This window comes from Oncorhynchus masou, chromosome 24 (assembly GCF_036934945.1).
Source record: "Oncorhynchus masou masou isolate Uvic2021 chromosome 24, UVic_Omas_1.1, whole genome shotgun sequence".
Classification (NCBI taxonomy): Eukaryota; Metazoa; Chordata; class Actinopteri; order Salmoniformes; family Salmonidae; genus Oncorhynchus; species Oncorhynchus masou.
The window spans coordinates 110,689,825-110,711,703 of NC_088235.1; the positions used below are offsets into that span (position 1 = coordinate 110,689,825).

Below are 21,879 nucleotides of genomic sequence, written 5' to 3' on the forward strand. Positions count from 1 at the left end.
CATGCACGCAAACACACACACATAGGCACGCACACACACACACGCACACACACACACACACACGCACACGCACGCACACACACACACACAAACAGCATTCCCCCCTCAGAGCATGCTAACCTCAGCCACCCCTTTTCTTTTAGGAATCTCACCAGCTGACTGTGTGTCAAATGAGAAGTGATAGTTTTGTAATGGGTCGGGGCCAGACTGGCTATGCTTGTTGTATACTGCTCAGGAAGTCCCTGCTGCTCAAACAGCTATTTTATCTTCCCAAGACTGGAGAGACAGTTGGCTCGTTTTGGGCCACAGGGACCATTGAGAGCCGTTGAAGTGTACTGCATATATGACCGACTGTCTCTTTTCGCTCTTATGTAGCATCATTTGAAACAGTGTTTTTTATTTTTTACATTGGATAAAAGTAGACACTCGGAGCTAGAAAATGGTGTATCATTCACTACAGTTGAGGAACAATGGGAAAGTTATTCTGCTTTGAAAGTTGATAAACTTGTAACCCCACTTTTGAGAAAAGTGCCTTTGAATGTTTTGGTACAGCTACTGGACAGCTCTTCTTTGTCTTCTTTGTCTACACCTATTCAGCATCGTTCACGCCCTCTTAAGCCTTTAGCCCCGCCCATTCAGCATGGTTCACACCCTCTTAAGCCTTCGCCCCGCCCATCTCTTTAAGGATTCACATGTGAGGCCATGTGCTAAACAGAGTGAGGAAGGTAATGTAGTAAACAACCAAATATTTCAAGACTAAAAGTGGTTTAAAGTAGTAGCCTACAATAAGGGAAAAACTCCATGTAAAAATACACTTTGTCTAGTCCTTGGCATATATCCTAAACTGACTTTGAAAGTTTACAGGTACAAATATTGTATAAATATTTTATAATTATTAGATGACGCTTACCAGACACACTTGTCTAACTTGATGGGTCAATGTGAAGGAAATGCTATAACCACACCCAGACACATCTGGGGCAGAAGGGTAGCCTAGTGGTTAGAGCGTTGGACTAGTAACCTAAAGGTTGGAAGTTTGAATCCCTGAGCTGACAAGGTACAAATCTGTCATTCTGCCCCTGAACAGGCAGTCAACCCACTGTTCCTAGGCCTGTTATTGTAAATAAGAATTTGTTCTTAACTGAGTTGCCTAGTTAAATAAAGGTAAAAATCTAGCTAAGTGGATGGGTCACTATTGTCTAGAGATGTTCATGAATTACAGTAGATGACCAGACACACCTGGCTAACTTGAGTCATGTAATCATTCCCTTGCGAAGTGGAGTATTTTGTTTAGACATGTAGCTAGCTAGCTAAACAATAAACCATACATCCAACCCATAGCTACAGTACACACTGATCACAACTTTTCCCCACTGATCTTTGTCGATAGCACCCGCTAAATTTTGTGCAGCAATGTCGTTGATAGCAGTAGTAACACTTTTGCAGTTATCCATGCCTAACGTTATACAGTATCTTTCAAAAAGCCGCGGTAGCAAGGGTTATCTATGCATACTGTGCAGTTCAATAATATAATATAATAAATCCCATTTAGCAGACGCTTTTGTCCAAAGCGACTTACAAGTCGGCTGGGGCCACTACTTTTACATATGGGTGGCCCCAGCGGGAATCGAACCCACGACGCTTGGCGTTGCAAGCGCCATGCTCTACCGACTGAGCCACACAGGACTACAGACCCCGCTACATGGCAGACCAATCAGAACTCATCTCTCGTCATGTTCATCAAGCCCACCCATTATCTCAGCCAATCATGGCTCGCGGGAAGGTTCCTGTCTTTTTCCGTGGGTGGCTAAACCAGCTAGACTCGTAATTTAATAATTTATTCGTATTTACAGATGACATACAAGTTTGTTATTTTAAGGCACATGAAAGTTCACATGTTTCAGAAGGCATTTCTGCCTAAATAAAAACGCATTTTGATTAAACAAACAAACAAAAAAGTATCATTTGAAATGCCTCTCCTGTGAGGTAGCTACGTCCGACATACGCCTGGCTTATTGAAACGGGTCACTCTTAATGTAGGGCTGGGACGATAATAATCAGTCCCAATATACTGTAGCTCCTAAACATCTCTTCTCTCATATCCAGCCGGGCCAGCTGGAAAGACGCCTAAATATGTGTCTGTCTGTGTCTGTTTGTCTGTTTATCTTCTTGAGAGAGCCCATACATTACAGAAGGAGAGGAGTGGGGTCTGTAGTCCATTACAGAAGGAGAGGGGTGGGGTCTGTAGTCCATTACAGAAGGAGAGGGGTGGGGTCTGTAGTACATTACAGAAGGAGAGGAGTGGGGTCTGTAGTCCATTACAGAAGGAGAGGGGGTGGGGTCTGTAGTCCATTACAGAAGGAGAGGAGTGGGGTCTGTAGTCTATTACAGAAGGAGAGGGGTGGGGTCTGTAGTACATTACAGAAGGAGAGGAGTGGGGTCTGTAGTACATTACAGAAGGAGAGGAGTGGGGTCTGTAGTCCATTACAGAAGGAGAGGGGTGGGGTCTGTAGTCCATTACAGAAGGAGAGGAGTGGGGTCTGTAGTCTATTACAGAAGGAGAGGAGTGGGGTCTGTAGTCCATTACAGAAGGAGAGGAGTGGGGTCTGTAGTACATTACAGAAGGAGAGGAGTGGGGTCTGTAGTCTATTACAGAAGGAGAGGAGTGGGGTCTGTAGTCCATTACAGAAGGAGAGGGGTGGGGTCTGTAGTACATTACAGAAGGAGAGGAGTGGGGTCTGTAGTACATTACAGAAGGAGAGGAGTGGGGTCTGTAGTCCATTACAGAAGGAGAGGGGTGGGGTCTGTAGTCCATTACAGAAGGAGAAGAGTGGGGTCTGTAGTCCATTACAGAAGGAGAGGGGTGGGGGTTATAGTCCATTACAGAAGGAGAGGAGTGGGGTCTGTAGTCCATTACAGAAGGAGAGGAGTGGGGTCTGTAGTCTATTACAGAAGGAGAGGAGTGGGGTCTGTAGTCCATTACAAACGGAGAGGGGTGGGGTCTGTAGTCCATTACAGAAGGAGAGGAGTGGGGTCTGTAGTCCATTACAGAAGGAGAGGAGTGGGGTCTGTAGTCCATTACAGAAGGAGAGGGGTGGGGTCTGTAGTCCATTACAGAAGGAGAGGAGTGGGGTCTGTAGTCCATTACAGAAGGAGAGGAGTGGGGTCTGTAGTCCATTACAGAAGGAGAGGAGTGGGGTCTGTAGTCCATTACAGAAGGAGAGGGGTGGGGTCTGTAGTCCATTACAGAAGGAGAGGGGTGGGGGCTGTAGTCCATTACAGAAGGAGAGGAGTAGGGTCTGTAGTCCATTACAGAAGGAGAGGAGTGGGGTCTGTAGTCTATTACAGAAGGAGAGGGGTGGGGTCTGTAGTCCATTACAGAAGGAGAGGGGTGGGGTCTGTAGTCCATTACAGAAGGAGAGGAGTGGGGTCTGTAGTCCATTACAGAAGGAGAGGGGTGGGGGTTATAGTCCATTACAGAAGGAGAGGAGTGGGGTCTGTAGTCCATTACAGAAGGAGAGGGGTGGGGTCTGTAGTCCATTACAGAAGGAGAGGGGTGGGGGTTATAGTCCATTACAGAAGGAGAGGAGTGGGGTCTGTAGTCCATTACAGAAGGAGAGGGGTGGGGTCTGTAGTCCATTACAGAAGGAGAGGGGTGGGGTCTGTAGTCCATTACAGAAGGAGAGGAGTAGGGTCTGTAGTACATTACAGAAGGAGAGGGGTGGGGTCTGTAGTCCATTACAGAAGGAGAGGGGTGGGGTCTGTAGTCCATTACAGAAGGAGAGGAGTGGGGTCTGTAGTCCATTACAGAAGGAGAGGAGTGGGGGTTATAGTCCATTACAGAAGGAGAGGGGTGGGGTCTGTAGTCCATTACAGAAGGAGAGGAGTGGGGGCTGTAGTCCATTACAGAAGGAGAGGAGTAGGGTCTGTAGTCCATTACAGAAGGAGAGGGGTGGGGGCTGTAGTCCATTACAGAAGGAGAGGAGTAGGGTCTGTAGTCCATTACAGAAGGAGAGTAGGGGCTATAGTTTTCTGGCTAAAGAGGAAGTTGCACAACATCTCTTCTCTGGCGTACAGAAGCAGGATTAGCAGCCAAACAGCTGTGGTTCTACAGCATGTGATGTGTCTGCTATGGAGAACTGTTCTGTTTAGACTCTGCTCTGTCTGTCTCTAACCCTGTCTCTTTGACTCATCCCCACAGATTCCCAAGGGTCGATGAGCATGCCCCTCTCCCATGGCCCTCCAATGGGTGGCATGGTGGGGCACCCCTCCGTCATCAGCACTTCCAGGACCCTTCCATCCCCAATGAGCACCCTGGGCGCGCCCATGAACGGCCTGGCGTCGCCCTACTCCGTCATCACGTCCTCCCTGGGCGCACCCTCCACGCCAGGGATCAACTTCGGATCGCTCCACAGTCCACAGATGAGAGAGGTGTGGTGCCACTTAGCTTCACTCAACTTGTGAGATCTGAAAACATCTAATGTTGCTGACTCCGATCATCCACAACAATTGATTTTTATCTCAATAGCTAGATTTCCCTCCAATTGGCAAAATTTTTTTTAATGCGGTGGCCTAGTGGTTAGAGCATTGGACTAGTAACCAAAAGGTTGCATGTTCAAACCCCCGAGCTGGCAAGGTACAAATCTGTCGTTCTGCCCCTGAACAGGCAGTTAACCCACTGTTCCCAGGCCGTCATTGAAAATAAGAATTTGTTCCTAACTGACTTGCCTAGTAAAAAAAAAAAAAATCTGCTAATGTTTATATAATAATATAATAAAATAATAATATAAAAAAATCTGTATAAAGAAAACATGCTAATGTTTCCCACCACCTGGTGTGCTTCCACAAACTGACAGTGTGTGACGACATAGTACCTTTCCCTCTTAGGTTTTCATGTACTGAATAAAAATGTAACATTCAATGTGTTTCCGTCACATTTTCAACTCTTACTGATAGTTTTGTCGCAAAAACATTTTTTTTTATTAAATAGCAAATGTGTGGAACAGTATAACTTTTGACCGTCCCCTCGCCCCGACCCGGGCGCGAACCAGGGACCCTCTGCACACATCAACAACAGTCACCCACGAAGCATCGTTGCACATCGCTCCACAAAAGCCGCTACTTCAAGGTCTCTGAGCAAGTGACGTCACCGATTGAAACGCTATTTAGCGCGCACCACCGCTAACTCGCTAGCCATTTCACATCCGTTACATGTGCCTACTCTGGTCTTGGCACGAGCCCTCTAGCCAAAGGCTCGCAGATACAGTGCAGGTGGGCTAGTCTACACGATGAGATTATTATAGATAAGAGAATGTTTTTCTTTGTCAAACTGCCGTCAAGCATCATGTCACCAGAATAAGACCCTCGATGTTTATGGGAAAGGACCATCAAGTTCCTCACCGTGCAGTTTCACCACCCTGTGAAGTTCATCACTGTGCACTTTCACCACCCTGTGAAGCTCATCACCGTGCACTTTCACCACCCTGTGAAGCTCATCACCGTGCACTTTCACCACCCTGTGAAGTTCATCACCGTGCACTTTCACCACCCTGTGAAGTTCCTCACCGTGCACTTTCACCACCCTGTGAAGTTCATCACCGTGCACTTTCACCACCCTGTGAAGTTCATCACCGTGCACTTTCACCACCCTGTGAAGTTCATCACCGTGCACTTTCACCACCCTGTGAAGTTCCTCACCGTGCACTTTCACCACCCTGTGAAGTTCCTCACCGTGCACTTTCACCACCCTGTGAAGTTCCTCACCGTGCACTTTCACCACCCTGTGAAGTTCATCACCGTGCACTTTCACCACCCTGTGAAGTTCATCACCGTGCACTTTCACCACCCTGTGAAGTTCATCACCGTGCACTTTCACCACCCTGTGAAGTTCATCACCGTGCACTTTCACCACCCTGTGAAGTTCATCACCGTGCACTTTCACCACCCTGAGAAGATCCTCACCGTGCACTTTCACCACCCTGAGAAGTTCATCATAAATTATAATCAGTAGCCTAATAAACTGCATGGTTTCACGAGATAGTGTGAGGATCATCGCGCGACTCCCAAGTTTACTTCGATATGATGGGTATTACAGTAGATTCCTTCAGTTGGTGGCCAGATGTTCATTCAATGTGTACTGCATGTAATGTACTTTATTCTGCTCAAGGACTGAATCAAGGACAGTCATTTTGCTTTCTAAGTGTGTGGTTTTTACATGCCTGTTGGATACTCAGTGTGAAGGTTAGCCGTATCCAATATCTGGTGAGGACACGACACTACTGTAATCCACCACCTTTCCTCTGCCCTCTGCTTGACCTATAAACCTTTAGCCTAAAGGTCAGCTCTTAGTGGCTTGTTGTGGGTCAAACAGGCTGGGCAGACTATCCAAGTGGGACGCAGTGTGTGTGTGTGTGTGTGTGTGTGTGTGTGTGTGTGTGTGTGTGTGTGTGTGTGTGTGTGTGTGTGTGTGTGTGTGTGTGTGTGTGTGTGTGTGTGTGTGTGTGTGTGTGTGTGTGTGTGTGTGTGTGTGCCTTCTCAGTGTTAGCATCAGCCCTTGAATGGATTATAGCAGTAATTGCCAAAAGAAAGACCATCTCTCTCAGTTTTCTCCCTCTCCGCTGCTCTTTCATCCTCCCATCTATAGGTTATTACACCATCATTCACAACAATGGATAAAGCTTCACTGACATAAACAATAAGCAACAATACCCACCGTAAGGACGCTAGCTTACCGTCTCACACAATGAACTACAACATCCTATAGGAATTCTGTCTAAGTGCTCTGTTATATAAACGACACAGCAGATAAGGGTTGTGAAAGTCAGCCCTTCTGACAATGCTCCATCATCTGTAAGTGCTTTTGTGTTTAGGCCATGTTTCACTATCTGAAGCCAATGGCTGCCGTTGTTACACTAATAATCGAGCCTTGTCTTAGAGATTATTTGAAAGGGGGAGATACAGTGCCGTCAAACAGTGTTTGCCCCCTTTTCTGATTTTATCTAAAAAAATATATACTGAATGTTAACAGATCTTCAACCAAAACCTAATATTAGATAAGGGTAATCTGAGTTTACAAAAAAAAAAATAGTACAAAATGTTTTTTTTTGGGGGGGGGGGACAAAGCCAGAACTGTATGCTATAGAGGAGAGGATATCCTCTACTAGAGCGGTAGGACGGATCTGGGTCTGAGGGAGACTGTGAGCTATGGATGGATGCATTTGTTTCTCCATTCAGGATGGTGCACTAAGCTATTGCATGTTTCCTCACAATATTGTTTTGAAAGGTTTGTTTTAGGACTCATGCCCAACTGAGCGTTTTACTCAATTGCGGGTCTCAATTGGTGCTGATGGAGATTATGTCTAAGCCTCCTGGAGTCTAAGCCTTTATATCTAAAGTAAATTAAGAATGTGCTGATATACACACTACCGTTCAAAAGATTGTGGTCACTTAGAAATGTCCTTCTTTTTGAAAGAAAAAAAAGAAAAAAATTGTCCATTTAAAAGAACATCAAATTGATCAGAAATACAGTGTAGACAGGGTTAATGTTGTCAATGACCATTGTAGCTGGAAACGGCTGATTTTCTATGGAATATCTACATAGGCGTACAGAGGCCCATTATCAGCAACCATCACTCCTGTGTTCCAATGGCACGTTGTGTTAGCTAATCCAAGTTTATCATTTTAAAAGGCTAATTGATCATTAGAAAACCCTTTTGCAATTATGTTAGCACAGCTGAAAACTGTTGTGCTGATGAATTAAACAATAAAATTGGCCTTCTTTAGACTAGTTGAGTACCTGGAGCGTCAGCATTTGTGGGTTTGATTACAGGCTCAAAATGGCCAGAAACTAAGAACTTTCTTCTGAAACTCGTCAGTCTGGTCTTGTTCTGAGAAAGTATTCCATGCGAGAAATGACCAATAAACTGAAGGTTTCGTACAATGCTGTGTACTTCTCCCTTCACAGAACAGTGCAAACTGTCTCTAACCAGAATAGAAAGAGGAGTGGGAGGCCCCGGTGCACAACTGAGCAAGATGACAAGTACATTAGAGTGTCTAGTTTGAGAAACAGATGCATCACAAGTCCTCAACTGGCAGCTTCATTAAATAGTACCCGCAAAACACCAGTCTCAACGTCAACAGTGAAGAGGCGACTCTGGGATGCTGGCCTTCTAGGCAGTTATTTGGATTTTTACGAATGATCAAGACAGGGTCCTGAAAAAAGGACGTTTATTTTTTCGCTGTTTAAATATATATATATATATATATATATATATATATATATATATATATATATATATATATATATATATTACATATATATATTGCATATGGCGTGTAAGATAAAGGTCTCAATCAAAGCATGAGCTAAGTAATACGTTTAGCCTGTTATAGCTAGTAGTAATACGTTTAGCCTGTTATAGCTAGTAGTAATAGTTTATATCTAGTAGTAATAGTTTATAGCTAGTAGTAATAGTTTATAGCTAGTAGTAATAGTTTATAGCTAGTAGTAATAGTTTATATCTAGTAGTAATAGTTTATATCAAGTAGTAATAGTTTATAGCTAGTAGTAATACGTTTAGCCTGTTATAGCTAGTAGTAATAGTTTATAGCTAGTAGTAATAGTTTATAGCTAGTAGTAATAGTTTATATCTAGAAGTAATAGTTTATATCTAGTAGTAATACATTTAGCCTGTTATAGCTAGTAGTAATAGTTTATATCTAGTAGTAATAGTTTATAGCTAGTAGTAATAGTTTATAGCTAGTAGTAGCTCGTAGTAATAGTTTATATCTAGTAGTAGCTAGTGGTAATAGTTTATATCTAGTAGTAATAGTTTATAGCTAGTAGTAATAGTTTATAGCTAGTAGTAATAGTTTATAGCTAGTAGTAGCTAGTGGTAATAGTTTATATCTAGTAGTAATAGTTTATAGCTAGTAGTAATAGTTTATAGCTAGTAGTAATAGTTTATAGCTAGTAGTAGCTCGTAGTAATAGTTTATATCTAGTAGTAATAGTTTATATCTAGTAGTAATAGTTTATAGCTAGTAGTAATAGTTTATAGCTAGTAGTAATAGTTTATATCTAGTAGTAATAGTTTATAGCTAGTAGTAGCTAGTAGTAATAGTTTATATCTAGTAGTAATAGTTTATAGCTAGTAGTAATAGTTTATAGCTAGTAGTAATAGTTTACATCTAGTAGTAATAGTTTATAGCTAGTAGTAGCCCGTAGTAATAGTTTATATCTAGTAGTAATAGTTTATAGCTAGTAGTAATAGTTTATATCTAGTAGTAATATTTTATATCTAGTAGTAATAGTTTATATCTAGTAGTAATAGTTTATAGCTAGTAGTAATACGTTTAGCCTGTTATAGCTAGTAGTAATAGTTTATATCTAGTAGTAATAGTTTATAGCTAGTAGTAATAGTTTATAGCTAGTAGTAATAGTTTATATCTAGTAGTAATAGTTTATAGCTAGTGGTAATAGTTTATATCTAGTAGTACTAGTTTATAGCTAGTAGTAGTTAGTAGTAATAGTTTATATCTAGTAGTAATAGTTTATATCTAGTAGTAATAGTTTATAGCTAGTAGTAATAGTTTATAGCTAGTAGTAATAGTTTATAGCTAGTAGTAATAGTTTATAGCTAGTAGTAGCTCGTAGTAATAGTTTATATCTAGTAGTACTAGTTTATAGCTAGTAGTAATAGTTTATAGCTTGTAGAAATAGTTTATAGCTAGTAGTAATAGTTTATATCTAGTAGTAATAGTTTATATCTAGTAGTAATAGTTTATATCTAGTAGTAATATTTTATATCTAGTAGTAATAGTTTATATCTAGTAGTAATAGTTTATAGCTAGTAGTAATACATTTAGCCTGTTATAGCTAGTAGTAATAGTTTATATCTAGTAGTAATAGTTTATAGCTAGTAGTAATAGTTTATAGCTAGTAGTAATAGTTTATATCTAGTAGTAATAGTTTATAGCTAGTGGTAATAGTTTATATCTAGTAGTACTACTTTATAGCTAGTAGTAGCTAGTAGTAATAGTTTATATCTAGTAGTAATAGTTTATATCTAGTAGTAATAGTTTATAGCTAGTAGTAATAGTTTATAGCTAGTAGTAATAGTTTATTGCTAGTAGTAATAGTTTATAGCTAGTAGTAGCTCATAGTAATAGTTTATATCTAGTAGTACTAGTTTATAGCTAGTAGTAATAGTTTATAGCTAGTAGAAATAGTTCATAGCTAGTAGTAGCTCGTAGTAATAGTTTATAGCTAGTAGAAATAGTTTATAGCTAGTAGTAATAGTTTATAGCTAGTAGAAATAGTTTATAGCTAGTAGTAATAGTTTATAGCTAGTAGTAGCTCGTAGTAATAGTTTATAGCTAGTAGAAATAGTTTATAGCTAGTAGTAATAGTTTATAGCTAGTAGAAATAGTTTATAGCTAGTAGTAATAGTTTATAGCTAGTAGTAATAGTTTATAGCTAGTAGTAATAGTTTATATCTAGTAGTAATAGTTTATAGCTAGTAGTAATAGTTTATAGCTAGTAGTAATAGTTTATAGCTAGTAGTAGCTAGTAGTAATAGTTTATATCTAGTAGTAGCTAGTGGTAATAGTTTATATCTAGTAGTAATAGTTTATAGCTAGTAGTAATAGTTTATGGCTAGTAGTATTAGTTTATAGCTAGTAGTAGCTCGTAGTAATAGTTTATATCTAGTAGTAATAGTTTATATCTAGTAGTAATAGTTTATAGCTAGTAGTAATAGTTTATAGCTAGTAGTAATAGTTTATAGCTAGTAGAAATAGTTTATAGCTAGTAGTAATAGTTTATCGCTAGTAGTAATAGTTTATAGCTAGTAGTAATAGTTTATATCTAGTAGTAATAGTTTATATCTAGTAGTAATAGTTTATAGCTAGTAGTAGCTAGTAGTAATAGTTTATATCTAGTAGTAATAGTTTATAGCTAGTAGTAGCTAGTAGTAATAGTTTATATCTAGTGGTAATAGTTTATAGGTAGTAGTAATAGTTTATAGCTAGTAGTAATAGTTTATAGCTAGTAGTAATAGTTTATAGCTAGTAGTAATAGTTTATAGCTAGTAGTAGCTAGTGGTAATAGTTTATATCTAGTAGTAATAGTTTATAGCTAGTAGTAATAGTTTATAGCTAGTAGTAATAGTTTATAGCTAGTAGTAGCTCGTAGTAATAGTTTATATCTAGTAGTAATAGTTTATATCTAGTAGTAATAGTTTATAGCTAGTAGTAATAGTTTATAGCTAGTAGTAATAGTTTATATCTAGTAGTAATAGTTTATAGCTAGTAGTAGCTAGTAGTAATAGTTTATATCTAGTAGTAATAGTTTATAGCTAGTAGTAATAGTTTATAGCTAGTAGTAATAGTTTACATCTAGTAGTAATAGTTTATAGCTAGTAGTAGCCCGTAGTAATAGTTTATATCTAGTAGTAATAGTTTATAGCTAGTAGTAATAGTTTATATCTAGTAGTAATATTTTATATCTAGTAGTAATAGTTTATATCTAGTAGTAATAGTTTATAGCTAGTAGTAATACGTTTAGCCTGTTATAGCTAGTAGTAATAGTTTATATCTAGTAGTAATAGTTTATAGCTAGTAGTAATAGTTTATAGCTAGTAGTAATAGTTTATATCTAGTAGTAATAGTTTATAGCTAGTGGTAATAGTTTATATCTAGTAGTACTAGTTTATAGCTAGTAGTAGTTAGTAGTAATAGTTTATATCTAGTAGTAATAGTTTATATCTAGTAGTAATAGTTTATAGCTAGTAGTAATAGTTTATAGCTAGTAGTAATAGTTTATAGCTAGTAGTAATAGTTTATAGCTAGTAGTAGCTCGTAGTAATAGTTTATATCTAGTAGTACTAGTTTATAGCTAGTAGTAATAGTTTATAGCTTGTAGAAATAGTTTATAGCTAGTAGTAATAGTTTATATCTAGTAGTAATAGTTTATATCTAGTAGTAATAGTTTATATCTAGTAGTAATATTTTATATCTAGTAGTAATAGTTTATATCTAGTAGTAATAGTTTATAGCTAGTAGTAATACATTTAGCCTGTTATAGCTAGTAGTAATAGTTTATATCTAGTAGTAATAGTTTATAGCTAGTAGTAATAGTTTATAGCTAGTAGTAATAGTTTATATCTAGTAGTAATAGTTTATAGCTAGTGGTAATAGTTTATATCTAGTAGTACTAGTTTATAGCTAGTAGTAGCTAGTAGTAATAGTTTATATCTAGTAGTAATAGTTTATATCTAGTAGTAATAGTTTATAGCTAGTAGTAATAGTTTATAGCTAGTAGTAATAGTTTATTGCTAGTAGTAATAGTTTATAGCTAGTAGTAGCTCATAGTAATAGTTTATATTTAGTAGTACTAGTTTATAGCTAGTAGTAATAGTTTATAGCTAGTAGAAATAGTTCATAGCTAGTAGTAGCTCGTAGTAATAGTTTATAGCTAGTAGAAATAGTTTATAGCTAGTAGTAATAGTTTATAGCTAGTAGAAATAGTTTATAGCTAGTAGTAATAGTTTATAGCTAGTAGTAGCTCGTAGTAATAGTTTATAGCTAGTAGAAATAGTTTATAGCTAGTAGTAATAGTTTATAGCTAGTAGAAATAGTTTATAGCTAGTAGTAATAGTTTATAGCTAGTAGTAATAGTTTATAGCTAGTAGTAATAGTTTATATCTAGTAGTAATAGTTTATAGCTAGTAGTAATAGTTTATAGCTAGTAGTAATAGTTTATAGCTAGTAGTAGCTAGTAGTAATAGTTTATATCTAGTAGTAGCTAGTGGTAATAGTTTATATCTAGTAGTAATAGTTTATAGCTAGTAGTAATAGTTTATGGCTAGTAGTATTAGTTTATAGCTAGTAGTAGCTCGTAGTAATAGTTTATATCTAGTAGTAATAGTTTATATCTAGTAGTAATAGTTTATAGCTAGTAGTAATAGTTTATAGCTAGTAGTAATAGTTTATAGCTAGTAGAAATAGTTTATAGCTAGTAGTAATAGTTTATCGCTAGTAGTAATAGTTTATAGCTAGTAGTAATAGTTTATATCTAGTAGTAATAGTTTATATCTAGTAGTAATAGTTTATAGCTAGTAGTAGCTAGTAGTAATAGTTTATATCTAGTAGTAATAGTTTATAGCTAGTAGTAGCTAGTAGTAATAGTTTATATCTAGTGGTAATAGTTTATAGGTAGTAGTAATAGTTTATAGCTAGTAGTAATAGTTTATAGCTAGTAGTAGCTCGTAGTAATAGTTTATATCTAGTAGTAATAGTTTATAGCTAGTAGTAATAGTTTATAGCTAGTAGTAGCTAATAGTAATAGTTTATATCTAGTAGTAATAGTTTATAGCTAGTAGTAATAGTTTATATCTAGTAGTAATAGTTTATAGCTAGTAGTAATAGTTTATAGCTAGTAGTAATAGTTTATAGCTAGTAGTAGCTAATAGTAATAGTTTATATCTAGTAGTAATAGTTTATATCTAGTAGTAATAGTTTATAGCTAGTAGTAATAGTTTATAGCTAGTAGTAATAGTTTATAGCTAGTAGTAATAGTTTATAGCTAGTAGTAATAGTTTATAGCTAGTAGTAGCTCGTAGTAATAGTTTATATCTAGTAGTAATAGTTTATAGCTAGTAGTAATAGTTTATAGCTAGTAGTAATAGTTTATAGCTAGTAGTAATAGTTCATAGCTAGTAGTAATAGTTTATAGCTAGTAGTAGCTAATAGTAATAGTTTATATCTAGTAGTAATAGTTTATATCTAGTAGTAATAGTTTATATCTAGTAGTAATAGTTTATAGCTAGTAGTAATAGTTTATAGCTAGTAGTAGCTAATAGTAATAGTTTATATCTAGTAGTAATAGTTTATAGCTAGTAGTATTAGTTTATATCTAGTAGTAATAGTTTATAGCTAGTAGTAATAGTTTATAGCTAGTAGTAATAGTTTATAGCTAGTAGTAGCTAATAGTAATAGTTTATATCTAGTAGTAATAGTTTATATCTAGTAGTAATAGTTTATAGCTAGTAGTAATAGTTTATAGCTAGTAGTAATAGTTTATAGCTAGTAGTAATAGTTTCTAGCTAGTAGTAATAGTTTATAGCTAGTAGTAGCTAATAGTAATAGTTTATATCTAGTAGTAATAGTATATATCTAGTAGTATTAGTTTATATCTAGTAGTAAATCCAATCAAATTTATTTATATAGTCCTTCGTACATCAGCTGATATCTCAAAGTGCTGTACAGAAACCCAGCCTAAAACCCCAAACAGCAAGCAATGCAGTTGTAGAAGCACGGTGGCTAGGAAAAACTCCCTAGAAAGGCCAAAACCTAGGAAGAAACCTAGAGCGGAACCAGGCTATATGGGGTGGCCAGTCCTCTTCTGGCTGTGCCCGTTGGAGATTATAACAGAACATGGCCAAGATGTTCAAATGTTCATAAATGACCAGCATGGTCAAATAATAATAATCACAGGCAGAACAGTTGAAACTGGAGCAGCAGCACGGCCAGGTGGACTGGGGACAGCAAGGAGTCATCATGTCAGGTAGTCCTGAGGCATGGTCTTCGGGTTCAGGTCCTCCGAGAGAAAGAGAGAATTAGAGAGAGCATACTTAAATTCACACAGGACACCGGATAGGACAGGAGAAGTAATCCAGATATAACAAACTGACCCTAGCCCTCCGACACATAAACTACTGCAGCATAAATACTGGAGGCTGAGACAGGAGGGGTCAGGAGACACTGTGGCCCCATCCGATGACACCCCCGGACGGGGCCAAACAGGAAGGATATAACCCCACCCACTTTGCCAAAGCACAGCCCCCACAACACTAGAGGGATATCTTCAACCACCAACTTACCATCCTGAGACAAGGCCGAGTATAGCCCACAAAGATCTGCGCCACGGCACAACCCAAGGGGGGGCGCCAACCCAGACAGGAAGATCACATCAGTGACTCAATCCACTCAAGTGACGCACCCCTCCTAGGGACGGTATGAAAGAGCCCTAGTAAGCCAGTGACTCAGCCCCTGTAATAGGGTTAGAGGCAGAGAATCCCAGTGGAAAGAGGCGAACCGGCCAGGCAGAGACAGCAAGGGCGGTGCGTTGCTCCAGAGCCTTTCCGTTCACCTTCACACTCCTGGGCCAGACTACACTCAATCATTTGACCCACTGAAGAGATGAGTCTTCAGTAAAGACTTAAAGGTTGAGACCGAGTTTGCGTCTCTCACATGGGTAGGCAGACCATTCCATAAAAAATGGAGCTCTATAGGAGAAAGCCCTGCCTCCAGCTGTTTGCTTAGAAATTCTAGGGACAATTAGGAGGCCTGCGTCTTGTGACCATAGCGTACGTGTAGGTATGTACGGCAGGACCAAATCAGAGAGATAGGTAGGAGCAAGCCCATGTAATGCTTTGTAGGTTAGCAGTAAAACCTTAATCAGCCCTTGCCTTGACAGGAAGCCAGTGTAGGGAGGCTAGCACTGGAGTAATATGATCCATTTTTTTGTTTCTCGTCAGGATTCTAGCAGCCGTATTTAGCACTAACTGAAGTTTATTTAGTGCTTTATCCGGGTAGCCGGAAAGTAGAGCATTGCAGTAGTCTAACCTAGAAGTGACAAAAGCATGGATTAATTTTTATGCATCATATTTGGACAGAAAGTTTCTGATTTTTGCAATGTTACGTAGATGGAAAAAAGCTGTCCTTGAAACAGTCTTGATATGTTCTTCAAAAGAGAGATCAGGATCCAGAGTAACGCCGAGATCCTTCACAGTTTTATTTGAGACGACTGTACAACCATTAAGATTGATTGTCAGATTCAACAGAAGATCTCTTTGTTTCTTGGGACCTAGAACAAGCATCTCTGTTTTGTCCGAGTTTAAAAGTAGAAAGTTTACAGACATCCACTTCCTTATGTCTGAAACACAGGCTTCCAGCGAGGACAATTTTGTGGCTTCACCATGTTTCATTGAAATGTACAGCTGTGTGTCATCCGCATAGCAGTGAAAGTTAACATTATGTTTTCAAATGACATCTCCAAGAGGTAAAATATATAGTGAAAACAATAGTGGTCCTAAAATGGATCCTTGAGGAACACCAAAATTTACATTTGATTTAGTAATAGTTTATAGCTAGTAGCAATAGTTTATAACTAGTAGTAATAGTTTATTGCTAGTAGTAATAGTTTATTGCTAGTAGTAATAGTTTATATCTAGTAGTAATAGTTTATAGCTAGTAGTAATAGTTTATAGCTAGTAGTAATAGTTTATAGCTAGTAGTAATAGTTTATAGCTAGTTGTAATAGTTTATAGCTAGTAGCAATAGTTTATAGCTAGTAGCAATAGTTTATAGCTAGTAGTACTAGTTTATAGCTAGTAGTAATAGTTTATAGCTAGTAGCAATAGTTTATAGCTAGTAGTACTAGTTTATAGCTAGTAGCAATAGTTTATAGCTAGTAGTAATAGTTTATAGTTAGTAGTAATAGTTTATAGCTAGTAGTAATAGTTTATAGCTAGTAGTAATAGTTTATAGCTAGTAGTAATAGTTTATAGCTAGTAGTAATAGTTTATAGCTAGTAGTAATAGTTTATATCTAGTAGTACTAGTTTATAGCTAGTAGTAATAGTTTATAGCTAGTAGTAATAGTTTATATCTAGTAGTAATAGTTTATAGCTAGTAGTAATAGTTTATAGCTAGTAGTAATAGTTTATAGCTAGTAGTAATAGTTTATAGCTAGTAGTAATAGTTTATAGCTAGTAGTAATAGTTTATAGCTAGTAGTAATAGTTTATAGCTAGTAGTAATAGTTTATATCTAGTAGTAATAGTTTATAGCTAGTAGTAATAGTTTATAGCTAGTAGTAATAGTTTATAGCTAGTAGTAATAGTTTATAGCTAGTAGTAATAGTTTATATCTAGTAGTAATAGTTTATAGCTAGTAGTACTAGTTTATAGCTAGTAGTAATAGTTTATAGCTAGTAGTAATAGTTTATATCTAGTAGTAATAGTTTATAGCTAGTAGTAATAGTTTATAGCTAGTAGTAATAGTTTATAGCTAGTAGTAATAGTTTATAGCTAGTAGTAATAGTTTATAGCTAGTAGTAATAGTTTATAGCTAGTAGTAATAGTTTATAGCTAGTAGTAATAGTTTATATCTAGTAGTAATAGTTTATAGCTAGTAGTAATAGTTTATAGCTAGTAGTAATAGTTTATAGCTAGTAGTAATAGTTTATAGCTAGTAGTAATAGTTTATATCTAGTAGTAATAGTTTATAGCTAGTAGTACTAGTTTATAGCTAGTAGTAATAGTTTATAGCTAGTAGTAATAGTTTATATCTAGTAGTAATAGTTTATAGCTAGTAGTAATAGTTTATAGCTAGTAGTAATAGTTTATAGCTAGTAGTAATAGTTTATAGCTAGTAGTAATAGTTTATAGCTAGTAGTAATAGTTTATATCTAGTAGTAATAGTTTATAGCTAGTAGTAATAGTTTATAGCTAGTAGTAATAGTTTATAGCTAGTAGTAATAGTTTATAGCTAGTAGTAATAGTTTATAGCTAGTAGTAATGGTTGTAAAGCATGTCTGAACCATGTCTGTGCTGCATGTGGTGGTGTTTGTCTGAGGCATGTTGGTGCCCGAGGAGCCATAAGCATGTGAATGGCATGTTTAATCACAACATATGTGTAGCATATGTTGGCCGTTTGTCTGGCATGTTGGCTGTATGGGAGAGGCATGGTTATGAGCTGCAGTACAGGAAAGGGCTCTCTCTCATCATTGACTCACCAGCATCAGCAGAAGACAGAATGCTAATTTAGCTGACTGTTTGCTCACTACTAAAGCTCACGTAGAGAGGGGAAGGGGAAAGAGAGCACTCTAAGCAGTGGTGGTGGTGGGGGGGGGTTAAGATAAATTAAGATACCTTAATAAAAAAGTTAAACTGAAAGACACCCAAGAAAATATTACTTGAGTATAGGTCTAAGGGTAAGGGTATTTGGTTTTAAATATACTTAAGTATCAAACGTTGTCACGCCCTGGTCGAAGTATATTGTGTTTGTCTGCATTTATTTGGTCAGGCCAGGGTGTGACATGGTTTTTTTGTGGTGTGTTTTGTCTTGGGGGTGTCTAGCATAGTCTATGGCTGCCTGAGGCGGTTCTCAATCAGAGTCAGGTGATTATCGTTGTCTCTGATTGGGAACCATATTTAGGCAGTCATATTCTTTGAGTATTTCGTGGGTGATTGTTCCTGTCTCTGTGTTTGTTGTCACCAGATAGGCTGTATAGGTTTTCACGTTCCGTTTGTTGTTTTTGTATTGGGTCATTTTCATTCGTCATTAAACATGTCTCTAAAATACCACGCTGCAATTTGGTCCGCTTCTCCTTCACCAGACGAGAACCGTTACAAAAGTAAATGTAATTGCTAACATGTACTTAATAAGTATCGAAAGTAAATGAATAAAAATATAAATAGTAAAGTAAAGTACTGTCACGACTTCTGCCGAAGTCATTGCCTCTCCTTGTTTGGGCGGTGCTCGGCGTTCGATGTCAGCGGGCTTCTAGCCATCATTGATCCATTTTTCATTTTCCATTGGTTTTGTCTTGTCTTCCCACACACCTGTTTTCAATCCCATTCATTACCTGTTGTGTATTTAACCCTCTGTTTCCGCTCATGTCTTTGTCAGAGATTGTTTTATTGTCAGTGTAGTTTTATAGGTGCGCGTCGGGGTCCTCGTACCCATGTTAGTTTCTGTATGTACCTTTTAGTGTTATGGAGCATGTTACGTGGACTTTATTAAAAGACTCCATTTTACACTCCGTTTGACTCTCCTGCGCCTGACTTCCCTGCCACCTATTACACCTATGACTGACAAGTACAGATACCTCAAGAAACTACTTAAGTAGTACTTTCAAGTAATTTTACTTAAGTACTTTACACCAACGGACACTAGGCCAACTGAAAAAAAGATAGAGAGATGGAGATAGAGGGAGAAAGAGAGAGGGGGAGGAGGAGAGAGAGGGAGAGAGAGAGATGAACAGAAAGAAAGGCCTCGAGCAATTGTCTCCTGTAAGGTCAAAGCCTTAGTTCAGACGGCCATTATGAAACAGACAGCAGAGTGCTGTCATAAATCAACTATAGGAAATGACTGCCGTCCCTGTAAAGGATGTCCTATATGCAAGCCATCAAATACACACACTATGTAGGTCACTAGTGGTGACTACACACGCATAGACACGCGCATGCACACACCAGCCCAAGCACATGCTCACTCATATACATGCACACACCAGCCCAGGCACATGCTCACTCATAAACATGCACACACCAGCCCAAGCACATGCTCACTCATATACATGCACACACCAGCCCAAGCACATGCTCACTCATATACATGCACACACCAGCCCAAGCACATGCTCACTCATATACATGCACACACCAGCCCAAGCACATGCTCACTCATATACATGCACACACCAGCCCAAGCACATGCTCACTCATATACATGCACACACCAGCCCAAGCACATGCTCACTCATATACATGCACACATTTCCATACCACATGTTATTGTATCTATTTTTGCCAACTCAGTGGTCGCCAGGAGACAAGAAGTGCAAAGTGCAGAAAGACGATAAGGAGCCCATAAATATATCATTTTGTTCAGGAAACTCTCTGGGAAAGGACTATAACACAAGTTGCTAAAACCAGTATATATTTCCTTCTAATCAGCATTTACACTGAACTTGTTTTGACAAACTAATATATTGAACCCATAAAACCCCGGGCCTGAAGCTGACGTGACCCTACACTTCCCTCTGCTGGTGGAAAGTGAGAAGTGCAGCTTGGTGAACGTGACATGCTCAGCTCTCCTCCCACACAGCTCACACAGTCAACCACCCCTGTCAACAAACATTAGAAGCATGCATGACTAAACTCACAGAGGAAACACAGACACTCCCTTTGATCAAGTCATGTGATCGCTGCCTCAGCCACTTTCATACCACACACATGTGGGTGGAGAACGGAGGAAGAGAGAAAGAGGGGGACGATTTTAGAGAAATAAAAAGAGAGACAGGACTGACTCAGGTTTTCCCAACTTCTCCTCCACTCTATTCTCTCTCCCCCCTCTCCCATCGTTGATCTCTCCCCCCCTCTCCCATCGTTGATCTCCCCCCTCTCCCATCGTTGATCCCCCCCTCTCCCATCGTTGATCTCTCCCCCTCTCCCATCGTTGATCTCCCCCTCTCCCATCGTTGATCCCCCCTCTCCCATCGTTGATCTCCCCCCCTCTCCCATCGTTGATCTCTCCCCCCCTCTCCCATCATTCATCTCTCTCTACCCCCTCTCTCCCATCGTTGATCTCACCCCCTCTCCCATTGTTGATCTCTCCCCTCCTCTCCCATCGTTGATCTCCCCCATCTTTGATCTCCCCCTCTCCCATCGTTAATCTCTCCCCCTCCCATCGTTAATCTCTCCCCCTCCCATCGTTGATCTCCCCCTCCTCTCCCATCGTTGATCTCCCCCATCTTTGATCTCCCCCTCTCCCATCGTTAATCTCTCCCCCTCCCATCGTTAATCTCTCCCCCCTCCCATCGTTAATCTCTCCCCCTCCCATCGTTGATCTCCCCCTCCTCCTCTTTCCTCCCCCTCTCCCATCGTTGATCTCTCCCCCCTCCCATCGTTGATCCCCTCCCTCTCCCATCGTTGATCTCCCCCTCTCCCATCGTTGATCTCTCTCTACCCCCGCTCCCATTGTTGATCCCCCCCTCTCCCATCGTTGATCTGCCCCCCTCTCCCATCGTTGATCCCCCCCTCTCCCATCGTTGATCCCCCCTCTCCCATCGTTGATCTCTCCCCTCTCCCATCGTTGATCTCTCCCCCTCTCCCATTGTTGACCCCCCTCCCATCGTTGATCCCCCCTCTCCCATCGTTGATCTCTCCCCCTCTCCCATTGTTGATCTCCCCCTCCTCCTCCTCTTTCCTCCCTCGCTCCAGATGAACAGTGTCAGTAGTTCGGAGGACATCAAGCCCCCCCCGGGTCTCCTGAATCTCGGGGACATCAACTACAACTGCAGCAGCCCTGGAGGCATGTCCAAACACGTATGTGCCATCTGTGGAGACCGATCATCAGGTAAGAAACAGGGCCACAACTCCCCACTGGGCCCGAGCCCAGCCCCCTGTAGCAGCTATAGGGCCACAACTGCCCACTGGGCCCGAGCCCAGCCCCCTGTAGCAGCAATAAGACCCTAGCCCAGCCCCCTGTAGCAGCAATAGGTCCCAAGCCCAGCCCCCTGTAGCAGCAATAGGGCCCTAGCCCAGCCCCCTGTAGCAGTAATAGGGCCCTAGCCCAGCCCCCTGTAGCAGCAATAAGACCCTAGCCCAGCCCCCTGTAGCAGCAATAAGACCCTAGCCCAGCCCCCTGTAGCAGCAATAGGGCCCTAGCCCAGCCCCCTGTAGCAGCAATAGGGCCCTAGCCCAGCCCCCTGTAGCAGCAATAGGGCCCTAGCCCAGCCCCCTGTAGCAGCAATAGGGCCCTAGCCCAGCCCCCTCTAGCAGCAATAAGACCCTAGCCCAGCCCCTTGTAGCAGCAATAAGACCCTAGCCCAGCCCCCTGTAGCAGCAATAGGGCCCTAGCCCAGCCCCCTGTAGCAGCAATAGGGCCCTAGCCCAGCCCCCTGTAGCAGCAATAGGGCCCTATCCCAGCCCCCTGTAGCAGCAATAGGGCCCTAGCCCAGCCCTCTGTAGCAGCAATAGGGCCCTAGCCCAGCCCCCTCTAGCAGCAATAAGACCCTAGCCCTGCCCCCTGTAGCAGCAATAGGGCCCTAGCCAGCCCCCTGTAGCAGCAATAGGGCCCTAGCCCAGCCCC

The 21,879-nt window shown here is 39.7% G+C and overlaps 1 protein-coding gene across 3 annotated transcripts in view; it reads left to right on the top strand.

Annotated features, from left to right (window-relative positions):
• Positions 1-21,879, top strand: part of rxrgb (retinoid X receptor, gamma b) — a 125,280-nt gene that overhangs the window by 74,351 nt on the left and 29,050 nt on the right. For all 3 annotated transcript variants that reach the window (XM_064936145.1, XM_064936143.1, XM_064936144.1), the window contains exons 2-3: positions 4,202-4,431; positions 21,009-21,144. In XM_064936145.1, coding sequence (XP_064792217.1) covers positions 4,202-4,431; positions 21,009-21,144 — 366 coding nt within the window. The remainder of the gene's footprint in view (positions 1-4,201; positions 4,432-21,008; positions 21,145-21,879) is intronic.